Source organism: Lissotriton vulgaris, chromosome 3_1 (genome assembly GCF_964263255.1).
Source record: "Lissotriton vulgaris chromosome 3_1, aLisVul1.2, whole genome shotgun sequence".
In the NCBI taxonomy this organism is placed as follows: domain Eukaryota; kingdom Metazoa; phylum Chordata; class Amphibia; order Caudata; family Salamandridae; genus Lissotriton; species Lissotriton vulgaris.
Window position 1 is genome coordinate 185,492,155 of NC_141689.1, and position 15,521 is coordinate 185,507,675.

General features: G+C 44.0%; 1 protein-coding gene across 1 annotated transcript in view; it reads left to right on the forward strand.

Annotated features, from left to right (window-relative positions):
* LOC147726184 (BOS complex subunit NCLN-like) overlaps positions 1-14,415 on the forward strand; it is a 212,513-nt gene extending 198,098 nt beyond the window's left edge. Inside the window, exon 16 of the mRNA XM_086960282.1 lies at positions 14,025-14,415. Within this exon, the coding sequence (XP_086816408.1) occupies positions 14,025-14,084 (60 nt within the window). The 3' untranslated portion in view covers positions 14,085-14,415. The remainder of the gene's footprint in view (positions 1-14,024) is intronic.
* The last annotated feature ends 1,106 nt before the right edge of the window (positions 14,416-15,521 follow it).

A 15,521-nucleotide genomic window follows, 5' to 3' on the forward strand; every position in this document is an offset into this window, starting at 1 on the left:
GGTCCGTCAGGCCTTGAATTAACTGACTGCAAAGGAAAGGAAGGAAGGCCTTGGGAGCCGTACGTATTGCCTGCAATTACAAAAGATTGATGTGAAGCAACCTTTCCTCCGGGGACCACAGACCTTTGATCTCCAGATCCCCCAGATGAGCACCCCACCCTAGAGTGGAGGCATCCATGATCACTGTGGCCACTGGTGGGGAAGGTTGAAAGGGCTTTTCTTGAGACAGGTTGCCCTGCACACTCCACCAAGACAGCTCCACTGTAGTGTCTCTGGAGATTCTGACCTTCTCCCCGAGATCCCCATTGTGCTAATACCACTTTCTGGAGAGGCACCACTGGAGTGCCCTCATGTGCCAGCGTGCATGGCTGACCAACAGAATAGAGAAAGTGAACAGACCGAGCAGGCATAGGACCTTCAGTACTGGAACAACCACTCCATCGTGAAATGAAGGAATCATCTCCTGAATGTCGAGAATCTTCTGTGGAGGCGGGAAAGCTCGACACACAGTAGTTACGAGTACTGCCCCTATGAACAGGCTGCGCTAAGAGGGCACCAGGTGAGATTTGGGCACATTTATCGAGAAAGTTAAACAACAGTTGCGTTGTTGGATGCAAGTGACGCAACATCATCTCTGGCGACTGCTTTGAGCATCCAGTCATCCCAATAAGGGAAAACAGGAATCTCAGACCTTCTGAGGTGTGCTGTAAACACCGCCATCACATTTGTGAAGACCCGAGGAGCGGAAGTAAGGCCGAACGGGAGGATCGCAAACTGGTAGTGTTGTGACCCTACAGTAAACCGGAGATACTTCCGATGCGACTTCAGGGGATGTGGAAATACGCATCCTATATGTCGATTGACACCATCCAGTCTTCCTGCTGCAGTGCCAGAAGAACCTGAGTAAAGGTCACCTTTTTTTACTTTTCCTGCCTGAGGTAAAAATTCAAAACCCTGAGGTCCAAGGTCTGTCGTAGCCGGCCGGCCTTTTTGGGAATCAGGAAATAACTGGAGTTACATCCTGACCCCTCACCTCTATTGCACCTCTCTCTAGTAAGGCAAGAACCTCCTGCTGCAGAAGCAGCAAATGGTCCTCTGTACACCAGTTCTGGCGAGGAGGGTAAGGAGGTGGAAACTCTTGACCAGGTAGGGCGTGACCATTTTCCACAAGATTCAAAACCCAGCAGTCTGAGGTAACCGATTTCCAATCTTGTTGAAAATGGGACACCCGACCCTCTAGAGGTGGGGGATCTAGACCTGCTTTCCCATGGACCAGTGGTGGGGACAGGGTAGGTTGAGGAAGAGGAGAAAGACTGCTGTCAAGAAGCTTCCCGAAGACGGCCTCTACATTTTCGTCTGTATGACCTGTACAGAGGGTTCTGCTGCTGCTTTTGCTGAGGGTGCTGACGGCCTCAAAAGGAAGCCGCCTTCCCAAGACCTTGATACCTTTTGCATCCATAGCCCCAGGGCTGGTACTGTAGGCCAAAGGATCTTGCAGTAGCCCTACGGTCCTTGAATTGCTGCAGCGCCAAGTCCGCCTCAGTTCCTAACAATCTTGACCCATCAAAGGTTAGATCCAGTAAAGTATCCTGCACATCTGGCGATAAACCTGAAGATCTAAGCCAGGCATGCCTTCTAGTAGCGATCGAGGAACCCATCACTCTGGCAACTGAGTCTGCTGTGTCCAGACCCGACTGAATGACCTGACGAGCTGCTCCTTGCAAATCTGAAAGTGCCTCAAGAAAATGAACATGATCATCTTCTGGAAGTGTAGGAGCCACGTGCTTGACAGAGTCCATTAGAGGATGAATGTACCTCCCAGCAAACATGTGGCATTGACTTCAGAGCCATACTTGCAGAGGGAAACACCTTTCTGGCCGACTGCTCTAACTTTTTAGAGTCTCTATCCCCCGGGGTGGGGGGGAAGGATCCGGTTGACTGCTTAGAAAAAGAAACTTGAACCACCAAGCTTTCTGGAGATAGATGGACAGAAAGGAAAGCTGGATCACCAGGAGCAGGTCTATGCCTTCTTGCCCCTGATCTAGAAACTGCAGGCGCAGACTAGAGTTTCTGACACACTTCCATAAATTGGTCCCTCAACGCCTCATTGAAAGGCAGCAGAGGTTCAATAGAAGAGGAAGGAGAATTTAGCACTTGAGTCAGAATATTTGACTTTACCTCATCTGAGGGCAACTGAAGGTCCAACAAGTCAGCAGCTTTTCTGATGACCAAGTGATAAGGGGCAAAAGACACACAATTGATGGACGGAATGCATAATACATCAAAACATTCACCCCCAGTCAAGAAATCTGTGTTAAATGTATCATTCTTTTGCTCACCATGCCACCCCAGTTTAGACCTGGCCATATGCAAAACAGTCTTGACCCTGTGCCTCATGGTAACAGTCCAGCCCGACCTGCCAAGGCAGGTCCTCCCTGGACCAGAAACAAGCATCCTAGGACCGGTGTTGGGGTTTCATAGGAGCAGTGCTGTATATACAGCACTGGTCAGGAACATTGTGTTCCAGTGGACATGAAGTGATCTGCTGATATTACGCACATAAAGTGTGAGCTATGCAAGGATAGAAATAGCGCTTTTGGTTGCCAAACTGTAAAAATCTTTCTAGGGAAAGAAACTGTTTATTGCAATTCTACCCCCACCTCCCCCCTTGCAAAATTGTAATCTCATGTGAGGACATCTGGCCACCTTTCAGTGCAACTGCAGTCTTAGATCTCTTGCAAGGACATCTGTTGGTAGTATTGTGCAACTGCAGCTTTCCAATTCCATTGTACCGTCTTGTGATAGCTTGAAAGGCCCTTGTACTCTTCATCGAGGACATCTGTCGTCAGTTCAATGAAACTTCAGCTTTCCAGAACCATTGTGCTCCTGGAGGACGTCTGTCAGCAGTATAGTACAACTGCAGCTTACCACATCTGCTGTACTCTCCTGTGAGGACATCAGCAGGCTGTATAGTGCTACTGCAGCTTTCCACCTCACTGTACTCTCCTGTGAGGACATCTGCAGGCTGTATAGAGCGACTGCAGCTTTCCACCTGCTTTGTACTTGCCTCTGAGGACGTCTTTCATCAGTATTGTGCAACTGCAGCTTTCCACCTCCACTGTACTCTCCTGTGAGGACGTCTGTCAGCAGTATAGTGCAAATGCAGCTTTTCACCTCCACTCTACTCTTCTGTGGGGACATCTGCAGGTTGTATCATGCAACTGCAGCTTCCCACCTCTACTGTACTCTGCTGCAAGTATATCTGTCAGCAGTGTAGTGCAACTGCAGCTTTCAACCTCCACTGTACTCTACTGTGAGGACATCTGCAGGCTCCATAGTGCAACTGCAGCTTCTCACCTCCACTGTACCCTCCTGTGAGGACATCTGCAGGCTGTATAGTGCAACTGCAGCTTCTCACCTCCACTGTAAGGACTGCAGGCTGTACAATGCCACTTCAGGTTTCCAGCAACATTGAATTGTCTCGTGAGGACATCTGTCAGCTGTTTGCAATTGCAGTTTTCAAGGCACTAGATCAGCGGGAACAGCTGAAAGCAGCAGCCTTGTGATGCTCCAGACCCGTGGACGTTTCACGGAAAGTCATGCCTCGTAGTCAGGACAAGGCGTTTCATGCTTCTCTCTTGAGCGATCACAAAAAGAATAACAAAATGCCTAATGCAATGAAAAATAAAAAACATCTTTTTGTATATAATTCATGGATGCCGTAAAGGTTTGAAGGTGTGGTGAGTATGCTTTTCAGAAGTAAAATCGTCCCTTTTTTCTTCCAAAATGAGTAATAAGGACACGTCCAGGCAGCCAATACAAAGTAGGTGACACTAAAATGGCTGAAGGAAGCTGGCCTGAAGCCTCTTTCTGTATATATGAAATATGAATTGAATACAATGTGTTTGCCATAATGGAACAAGCACCATTACACCTGAAACTCAAAAACACACCGACGGTTCTTCTCTGGCGCTAACATCAAACGTTGCTATTTGGAGCAGATATAATTCACATCTATGATGCGGCATTCAAAAATCGTATGTGGTCCCAGATGAAGGAATGCGGACATTGGCAGCCAGAAACTGCAGCAGTTATGCATCTAAAGCACATACTTAGCATGAATGGGGATGTTTTGAACGTGTCTATGTGCAGTGCACAACTAAGACAATTGGGGCAAAACCCCTCCTTCCCTTTTCCCCACCCCCTTCCTTTTTACCTCTGGGGATCCTGCTTGGTGGAGAAGTGTGGCTCAATGGTTAGAGCGGCAGACCCTGATGCAGAGGTCTGGCCCGGGACCAGGGTTCAATCCCTGCCTCGGCGGCTCTTGGACTCAATCTCCCCGGACCTGGTAATTCTCGCCTCGGTACCTAGTCTAATCATGCGTCCCACTCTGTGACTCTGGGCAATAGCTTGCTTAATCTCCACAACGGCCCCAGCAGCACTTAGATGCCTGGCTTCACCTTGGGGGTGCCCAGGAGTGGATATTTCACAGGAAAAAGCCAGGAAGGGTTCCACAGCGGTATGAGTGCAGCGCCGGGAGGCCCCGTCGCTGGGGCAGCTGTGCGCTTTACAAGTACAACACATTTACATTTACATTTACTTGTTGTTTCAGCTCAGGCAAACTGGAGAGACCTAGACAGTATCACAAGGAAAGAGAACAAGACAGCATATGGTGAAGGAAGAGAAAACAATGGCCATGAATTGAGCCTAGACCTAGGGCTTAATTTAGATCTTGGCGGAGAGGAATACGCCTTCAGAAATGTGACGGATATCCCGTCCGCCGTATTATGATCCCATTCTATCCTATGGAGATCGTAATACAGCATACAGAATATGCGGCATGTTTGTGACAGAGTATTTCATCCACCGAGAACTAAATCAGACCCTTACTTCTGAATCTCTGAGAAAGCTAGACATTGTAATACTTGTGTATTATGGAGGCAGCAACAGATATGGACAGAGCTTTTAGGTGGCTTCTATACCACATAAATCAACTGGAACTAGAATTGCTGAGAGAGTTCAGAGCTGCTTCTCTGTGCTTGTGTGGAGATATAAAAAAAAACAAGTAAAAGGAAAAAGAAATATGCACATAAATTAAGAATAGAGTGGATAAAAGATGCAAAGTTCTCTGGCTTTTACTGGATGTCCAATGATCAGCAACCATCTGCTGGGAGGAGCTCTTGATGCCCTGTACTCTGAATGCAGAGAAGAGATGATACAGAGAGATGATTCCAGTGCCAGGTTTTCACTGAAGATCTAAACCCTCACAAGATGCGTTATTCAGGAGTATGTGTATAGTGATGCAGCTTGTTCGGGCATCCACCTGGCAAGCAACCTATGTCTTGTGTATCTCCTTCCTTCCACTTTTCACAGTTGTTTTTTTTTAATCTTCTGCAGTCTTGGGTTGATTCACAGACTATAATGATTCAACTATGTAGTTTTTCAAATTATTCATAAGAAACACTTGCTTTTCTACAAAGGGTGGTTTCTGCTTACAAGACAACAGTCTGCTGAAGAAGTACTTTGCAAAGCAACCATATACATACATACATAAATACAGCACTTATAAATGAAAAATATAACTAATAAACTAGTCGTTCTGAAGGTACTGATTCTAAGTAGAAGAGTGCGTACACCGAGCAGCACAGGTCACCATTGCAATACAGTTATTGATCAGCAGGGTCTCAAAACGATAAGCTTCATCCTGATAGGCTCTGTTGGGGCTGACAGACTGCTGTCCATTTGCAGGGACTGGCACCGCCCATACCACCATCAGAGAAACAGCAGCATTTGCATCGCTGTACAGCTGAGGCCTCTGGTCAGGAAGTACAACCCAAGCCCAGAGACCTGTCCAAAATAGTTACTGTTCCTATATGTACCACTCGTTACAAGTTTGGAATAAAAACACACATTTAAATGAGTTAGACTGATGTGCAGTGTAAGAGCTCTGTATATTTCCATGAGTGAAATCCATCCTTTCGTTAATCCTGACAGAATCAAAACCCAGCACTCGAATGCATGTGAGATACATGCCCAAGGAAGGGCTATATCTCTATTCTTGTATTTTGTAAATGCAGACTTCTACACCTATAACTCCTGTGTTGCACACGGGTACCTCCCATTTAGTCCACCAGGATTTTTCGCTAATGACTACCCGGTTTTTGGACGTTTACTTTGGGTGACTCTCACTACCAGAGTCTCCTTCACTGTAAATTTACATTAATTAGACTAAATGTGTTTAATGCCAATATCTGCCTTTTAAGATGAGGCCGCTACAGAGAAGCTATGGAAAGGGGACTGGGTGGTTACATGTCAACATTTGAACACACGTGCACATGTGCGCCTGTGTGCAGTTTTGATCATGTGCAGCCCAGTAATTGTGCACAGGTTTCCTGGAGCAGCAGCAACTCTACAAGGACTGGTGCTGGCTTGGAGTAGGCCTTATACTATTAGTGGGCATTCAAAGACTGGCCAGTTGTGTTTACTGGAAACTCTGTAGTTTATTACACGTATTGATGAACTCTGCCCTACAGTGCAGGTTCGCTCCATTTAGGCCTGCACTGTCCAGCAAGGCATAATTCACGGGAAAAACATGCACGCCAAGCTGATTTTGCAATTGCTAACACACTAAATCATCATCTTATGGGAATTGTCATATTATTCTGGCTCAGCTCATAATCCTATTCCAGGCCTTTGTCCCTCTTGCTGGGCCAAGTAACCTACCCTGGATCCCAGTAGATGGAACAAAGTCCTTCCCACACAGAAGGAGCAATTCTCAGTGATTGGATCAGTTCTTACTAAGGACGGGGTGAGTACGAAAATCTGCATCTGAAAATTAGCTTGTCGCACTGCACCTGCGCTGGGGTCAGCCCAGACCCACTAATCAAAGGAGGAAGTTTAGGCATCTGGAGCTAACACAGTAGGGGATCACCTTTGAAGGTTTGGTGGGAAGGGATCTGGCAGTGATGTTAGCTAGGGTCAGAGCTAAGGCCCTCAAAGAAGCCCTTGGTGGGATAAACTTTACTGTGCAATGTTGGATGTCCCAGAATGCTGTGCAAGAGTGTTGGGATTGGTTAGAGGGATGATGTGGCTTTATAGGTTGTCCAGGGTAGCGTAACATATAGATCTTCCCACTACCACTTAAAAACTCAAGCGAAACAGAGAGACAGGGGAGAAGACCCTAGCAGGCGATACCAGCGTAATACCAGCTGGAAAGGGAAGCCACCAGATGCCCTGCCAAGATGGATTAAGAACTTTGACTTCAGTTGACTAGTGGCGCTGGCTCCTTTATGCCCCAGTTGGGGTCAGAGCTGGATTAAAATGCCTCCTTGGTTTCTCTTCAAGACAGCCACGAGGCTCTGGGAGCAGGTGGGTGCTCTACTGGCTAACTGCATATGGGCTGAGCAATATGCCCTCACCCGCAGGAGCAGATCACCAGGAGCCAAACAGAAGAGAAGGCTGGCACAGAGAGCAGGTAAATCCGACTTCCCACAGAGTGTGCTCCTTTAGAGGCCAGGAGACCTGTTGAACATGTTCTTGGTGGCTAGAGCTCAGCGCTGGGAGCAAAATGAACCCAAGATTAAGAAAAACAAACAAGGTATGACCTTTAAAAACTGCTCTTACCACAACCTGGGACCGCAAACCGAGTGTGCAGTGCACTGTCAGATGCCTTTAAACTATCTCTGAGGTGAGCCAGGGCCCAGGGATCAGCACATTTTTTGTAATTAATTATTTGGGGTTAGAGGCATGCATTGGGCCCCGTCCCCTAGCCAACTAGCCAGTTTTCGGCCCTGTGATCCCCATCTCCCAGAGCTTGCTGCAGACCAATGAGTCCAAGGGGAGGCTGCATGAGTGTACCACGGCCGAACCCTGTGAGGCTGCTAAATTCAGCATCAAGAGCCGGTCATTAAACGTTTATTTTTTTGGGCCAAGGAGCACCCCATAATCCCCGAGAGGGGCTGAAAGTGCATTCATTGACTTGGGGGGGGGGCATGGAGGGGCAGGGGCACAACTAACAAATTACTGTAGTGTAGTAGGGGGCTGCAGGGAGTGCAGCAGCCCTCCAGGAATCTTTAATTTAATAGCCTCAATAGGTTTCACTAATTTTCAAAGCACTTCCAGAGATGGAGGTTTTTCTCTTGAGTTCAGGAGTGTGGACACCTCTATTGGTTAGTTTTAATAATGTGGCCTAAACAAAGTGAAGAAAAACTGTAACAAACATGTTTTAGTTGAATTGCAATGCTTTATTTAAAATATGTTATTGACAATGAACATTGCAATGCTTATACTTATAAGGGTTACAAATAAGTGAATGAAATGATATCCCTTATCAATAAGACCCTGCCTCCTCCTATTGACATGTCCAAGGTCCATCACCTTACTGAGCATTACAACAATTCCATGCTTAACATTCTAGATGCAATTGCCCCCTCGCAACTAACAAGAATGTCCATCAAAGACTCCAAACCATGATTCAATGGTAGTTTAAATTCTGATAAACAAAATATGCACACCTTAAGCTCCTGAGCTTGAGGGGGAGCGCTTACAATGAACACATCAGAAGTGTGAAAGCGAACTTCTTCAGATGCCAACTAGATAAAGCCAGAAAACGCAAAAAAACCAGTTTGAATTAATTAAACCCTAATCCAATAATCTTTCAACTCTTTCACCAACAGTGCTGAGTCCACAGCCAGACTTTGAGGATTTTTCCTCCTATTGAAACTGATCTCCGAACAGCAATGAACCAACTTACAGTCTTACCCCTTATTAACCTCACCTCTCCCGTTCCCCCTCAGCCTATTCCTCTACTAGGAGGCCCCCCAAAAACAGAGCTTCCAGGAAGAAATTCCCAACCTTTGACAAAATCTACATACTCAATACTCTTACAGCAGTGAAACTCTGATAAAACTTCACTGATCCTCTACCTTCAAATTTCTTATGTGAGATGAAGATGTCCATACTCCCACTCTGGACCAAGATAGTAAATGCCTCCCTCCTGCAAGGTGTTATTCCAGATTGCCTGAAGTGCGGGCTGGTTACTCCCATTCTCAAAAAACCCACTGCAGTTCACAAGGACCAAAATGTAAATGTAAAAAAAAATGTAAATTGATACTTGTATAGCGCACTACTCACCCGCAAGGGTCTCAAGGCGCTTGTACGAATACCGCTGTGGAACCCGTCCTGGCTTTCCCTGTGAGGCGTCCACTCCTGGGCACCCCCAGGGTGAAGGCCATGCATCCTTCGCATTGTGGGGGCCGTTGTGGAGATTAAGCAAGCTATTGCCCAGAGTTGCAGAGTGGGACTCCATGATTAGAATAGGCACCGAGGCGAGAATTATCAAGTCCATGGAATTTTGAGCCCAAGACCCGCCGAGGCGGGGAATTGAACCCTGGTCCTGGGCTAGACCTCTGCATCAGGGTCTGCCGCTCTAACCATTGACACTTCTCCCAAATAACTTTCGTCCAATCACTAACCTTCCAACTGTAGCAAAGCTCGTCAAGAAATCTGTCCATGTCCAACAATGTAACCACATAGATCAATTCCAGATACTAGGCCAATTTCAATCTGGTTTCTGTCACAGCACTGAAATGGCCCCTACTCGCATAATTGAGAGCACACTAAAAATGCTAGATCAGAACGAATCCTGCCTTCTAATGCTCCTCAACCTCTTGTCAGCCTTTGATACTGTCAAACATGACAACCTCCTTAACCTACTGGAATGCAGGATGTGACTATCAGGGTCGATGCTACACTGGCTCACCTCATTTCTCCACAATAGAATGCAAAGAATTAAGGTCAATCATTCTCTTTCCAATTTTACTGTGATCACACCAGGGGTCCCACATGGGTCCTCGCTCTCACCCATGCTCTGTTTCTTCAGCCTTTAACTGACATTTTAAAGCTTCTAACATCCACTATCACATGTATGCTGACAACACCCAATTATACCTGAAAATCTATTTCCCTGATGATATTTGGTCACTCAACACAACTATTCACAAAACCCAGTACTGGCTGATGTCAAACCATCTCAAGCTAAACTCGCTCAAAGCTAAATTCCTCCTAATCTCACCACCTAGGCAAGCTCCCATTATTAAAGAATATATGAAACCACTATCAGCTCTCAACTGCAAAACACACACCACAGAATCCACAAGATCACTGGGAATAATACTAGATAAGAACTTGAACATGCAGGAGTACATTTGCTCAGCCACCAAAAGAGCGAACTTCCTAATGAGTACCCTTCTCCCCCCAAACCCCCCAGATGACATCAAGTCTGCTGTTCAAGCCTTAGTCATTCCTAGGTTGGATTATGGTAATGCAAACCTTTGGGGTCTACCTAATTACACGTAGGCTCTACTGGGGGCTTCTATTAACTCGGCTCCACAGTTGATGATAGGATTCAAAAGAAACAACCACATCTCTCAGGATTTTAAATCCCTTAACTGGCTTCCATATGAGGCCAGGATTCAATGGAAAATTGTCTGTGTGACCCACAAAGCCCTACACTTAATAACCCCCCTGTACCATGCACAGAAACTGGAGCTATCTCGTGGTTGCAGATCCTCCAGGAGCTCCAGCACCTTATTGTTGAAACCACAAACATTTCAAAGAAAGAAAACATATAATCATGCCTTCTCAGGTATTACCCTGAGAATTTGGAACTTCCTGTCTCCTGAAACCAACCTGAATCCCTCAACAGCGTCTTTCAATAAAAATAATTGAAAGTACTACTGATAAATACATTTCTGAACTAGAAATTATCAACTCCGACCTAAGGACCATGTTATGGTGCTCCCTCTTCACATGTTTTTTGCCTCCTATTTACGCCCTTGTATATTGACTTGCTGGTCTGGTTCTGTACGGGTCTTCCTCCCCATCTTGCTGTTGTGTCATCCTGTATTATTCCTGAATATTTGGTTGTATTCCCCACCCAAGTTTTCTATCTCCTATCTAAGCTCTTGCATATAAACTCCTCCACCAGCTCGAAGTTGTGACTTCCTGTATCTCTCATGATCATATTGTTGATTTTCCCTACTTGTTTTCCTCTCACATGATCCTGATTATTTGTAAAGCGCTCTGATACCCTCGTTGGTCATGTTTGCACAATATAAAACTTTATAAATAAAATAAATAAAATTGTGGTTTATATTGATTTTAATGAAGATATCAAGGTGATGTATTTTTGTGGTATAGCATGGTTATTGTTATACATGTGGTGATCCCCTAACAAAGCCAATAGTCCTGCTTTAAATATATAGGTAGATGGGGTTGTCCCTTGACAAAGTCATTAGACCTGCCTTATAAATAATGACACTCCTTTAGAGTATGATGTTGCATTTGGTATTGGTAGGGGGGGTATTGTGATTATGGGGTTCAGCACTTACTAAGGGTGAAGTGTAATATAAGGGTATCACCAAAGATACATCCAACTACCTGATGTATATATATGTAATTGAATTCAAAGTATTCAGTAGTGGTTGTAATAAATGTTACTTTCCTTTTTATAAGACTGGTTGGGGATTGTTCCTTCACAAATATGAGCTTTTCAAGTGCTTCCCTCTGATGAGGGATTCAATACATACTGACACGCTGCCTATCATACAACAAAAAGCTGTTAAAGGCCTCACCCACACCCCGTCAATACAAGAAACTGTAACTCTTTTTTAGCAATCCATTGATAGCGAAGTTGGATTGATGTGGAATGTTAAGTGTTATTAGCCAATTACAGTCTCATTGAATCTGGATACCCCCTGTGAGGGGTGACTTGATAGTTCTGTTGTATGATGTACTTTGTACAAAACTAATAAAATATGTTTTACTTAATATTCGTTAGCAAGGGGACTGAATGCATATTCTAATCGTTTTCCTCATACACGGAAAGCTAAACAAGCAAACTTCATTTGTAAATGACAAATTAGAAAGCATACAAAAGCATGAGAACAGAGCCATCTAAAAGTTATCAGTTAAGCTACTGGGCGAAAAAAGCAACAGAAAGGTAAAGTGAGTGGAAAAGTACTGCTACAAGTGTAAGAAAGTCAGACTCTGTAACACTAGGTCAGAGAGCTGTCAATGTGCCAAATGCTGGTCTTTTCACCCAGGTACATATGTTCAGGGGTAGCGAACTAAGAGGAACTGAGTTCTACTAATTTAATTTTTACTCATGAATAGTTGTTCTACAATTTACAATATTTTCACAGTTCTGGTAGTAGGTTGTTGCACTTAAAACCAAATGTGTTTACTTTACAATTCTATTTAATGCTCTCTGAGTCTAATTATTTCACTTGTGCTTCTGATGAGCTGAGATGCATTAGTGAGCTGTAAGTAGATTTGAAAAATGACCTTTTCAACTCACATCCTCGGATATCACAGTGTAACTACTCTTTTATTACACGTCAACATTTATTCAAGGTTATCGTCGCCGTGGCAATTCTTTTGAATGCACATGGTGAACTGCCCATCATTACACAATGTAGGTAAGTATTGCACCGGAATTGTAGCCCAGTACACCATATCACATCCCCTACTAATTTGAGGCTAGCTGACCTATTTGGCAACAGGAAATTTTCTAACTTGCATGTATATCTGAGTGCTAGTCACCTTTACATTTGATTAAATGTGCCCCTAACATTTAGGTCTTTTGGTATGGTCCAGTCAATCTCTAGATTAAGAGTGATAGTCTGTGAAACAGTCTGGGTTAGACACTTCAGTTAAGGTCAGTTGTGCCATTCTGGTGACATTAGTCGGCCTCCTGAATGTGGGTTCTGGACAGCACTCCAAGGACCATTTTGGAAATCCCAGATTGGCACTTCGTCTGTAGTGTTGCTTGAACTCTGTGTGCATGCTTTTGTGACAAACTGTCCACAGTGATACTACTAGGGTAATGGCGGACCCAACACACTCCACATAAACCACACCATTTCTACTATTAAAATCCCACACTGTGGAGCAGGGTTTGTTTATTCATGGAACACTCTTTAAGGAGAATGTGTACCTAAATCAGGATTACATAACAAAATAGGATTCTTATCAGTGAATGTTGTAATCACATTATGGTTTTTCCCTACCCTTTCACCCCTTGCCAGTTCCCTCTTTGGTACCTTCCCTGTCCCCAACTGTCATCCTCAAGATTCCAAGTCTGACTCTTTGAACTGCTCAGCTGACTGGGAATGTGATGGGTGCATTTTCTGTTTTAATAAACTTCTTGACTAGTATTTGGTCTTAGCCCTCACTTCAAAACACTGGCAACAAGGTTGGGATTGGCATTATGCTGTTTCTCATCCTTCCCATGGAGAAGATGTCATCTTGGAAACACAATATGTTTGATATGTCTTTCAATACATGGTGCATTATTCTTTGAAAAGCAGCAGCCACATAGGCAAGCTCAAAAGCATGTGCACATATTGGAAGGCACCCAAAGGAGTTGTGAATGATGTACGATTGTGTGAAGAGGAGTGTAGCTCTACTTGGTAGCAGTCAGATGAGAGAATCAACATAGTGAAGTAACTTGCATCTCTAATCAAGGTTAAGACTTTGTGAATCCTGGGAAGAGGGTGCCTATCCACCGATATATTTGCATTTACATTTTTTAAATGTACGCATATTCTGATGTCTTTCCCTGAGATCTTGGAAGCAATAACAACAGGGGCTAACTAACCATTGAGAGCTCTCCATGAGTTCTATCACTCCCAATTTTAATAATCCATCTAACTATTTTCTTAAAGGCTCTTGCATAAGATGGGGGAATCGAGAAAGGTTTACTTTCCTAAACTATAGTTTTAGAATATTTGGAGCATTAATATGCCTACCTTACTTCGCAGGAACTTTGCTCACCACTTGGACATCAGATCAGGTGGTACCCACACATCAAGGTATGGCAGAGTAACGTTATTGAGGTTAGAAGGAAAGGAGAAACATTTCTTGGGAATGTAAAATGTCCAAAAGCACTACACATTTATTTAATATCTCTCACAGATGTTAGACTTTCTTTTGACAAATGTATTTATCATTCTCTATTTCAGCGTTATGACCAAATGTATAGCAGATTTGTCGCACTGATAATGAAACCGAAGATAAAGTGAACTAGGAAGCTTAAGCGTGGGCTGATGACATCAATCAGAAACACCGTCTGGTGTGATCAGAAGGCATCCTCATAAAAGACAATACTTTCAAGCATGTACATTCTGGGGATTTTATTGGATGAGAACATCAGGTGGAACACAGTTTTACCAGGACTCTCCTCACACCTGTATATGCCAGCATCTTCACATATATACTTAACTTAGCACGGCTATAGTATGTGAGAATTATCTGAAAATGTAAATGTCTTTTTTTCATAAAAGTTCTCCACCAAGCTGATTGATTCACAGTGATGCTTTTAAGAAATGACAAAGTTTCAGCGAGAAGGATGTATGAACCAACCTGCAGAGCATATGCTTCTCCATATGGTAACTTAGCCATACTCCAAGTGAATGTTCCAAGGTTTTTATGGATTCTTGAGAAATAAACTCCCTGTTGACTCAATATGCAACCTTCTCTCTTGAGTCAAGTTAGGATGTGTTCACATAGTTGAAAAAAAAATGCATTTCTGCTTGGACCAAAGGAACAAGCATGTGCCTTCATCCAAGCCTGCCTCGCGGCTCTGTTTGGAATCATAGGGTCTGAGGTGTAGACAAAGTCCAGAAGATCACAATGAAGTGTTATGAGTTGTCTCCTTCCAGAATTCTAATTGTCTTTATCATCATCTGGTGATTAATGTCACACTATATATCTGAAAATCCAACCAGTCATCATCAAACAAAGCACCATTCTGCAAAGCGTAATGGAGGGGATTACTCGTGGTAAAGGATTAGTTCAAAATAAATATTTGTTGTCCCTTCCCTGGATGGCCCCTTGAGTCCATTCACTGCCTGAGTTTTGCTTATCTCAGGGCCAGGCTAATATTTCATTCTTTAGACTGAACTTCGGAACCTGTGTCTGCGATAATTCTGAATAATAAAAATGGATCCCAAGATATCATCATGGTAGAAAACACATTTTTAGGCTCATCTCTATAAACCAGGCAGAAACAATTAAGTTCTCATGTTTTCATCATGGAAAATAACTTGTTTCCGTCACTCCATGTCCTTTCTGGGTAACTGTAAATTACCCTAGAGTAAACTAGCTCACTGCTGCTCGATGTTTAATGTAAGGAGGGCAAAGTAGAATCTTCATCAATTTCACAACAGCCACATGTGCAGAAAGGGGGTGAAATTAAATAGTAATCAGCATCTACTCGTAGCTCCACCCAGCATACTCTCACACGTCGTACATATGGGCCAGATGTACACAATTCCAATTCTCTATTTAGGAAATGCAAAATGCAATGTGCAAAAACTGCTATAAGAAATTCTAAAGCAAGGGTGACTATGGGCCTAAGGCTCCCCCACACCCCCTTGATGCACCTTGAAAAAAGTGGTGCACATCTAAAGCGCACACAGGTCTAGGGGCATGTGTGTGCTTTATAGCACTTTAACAAA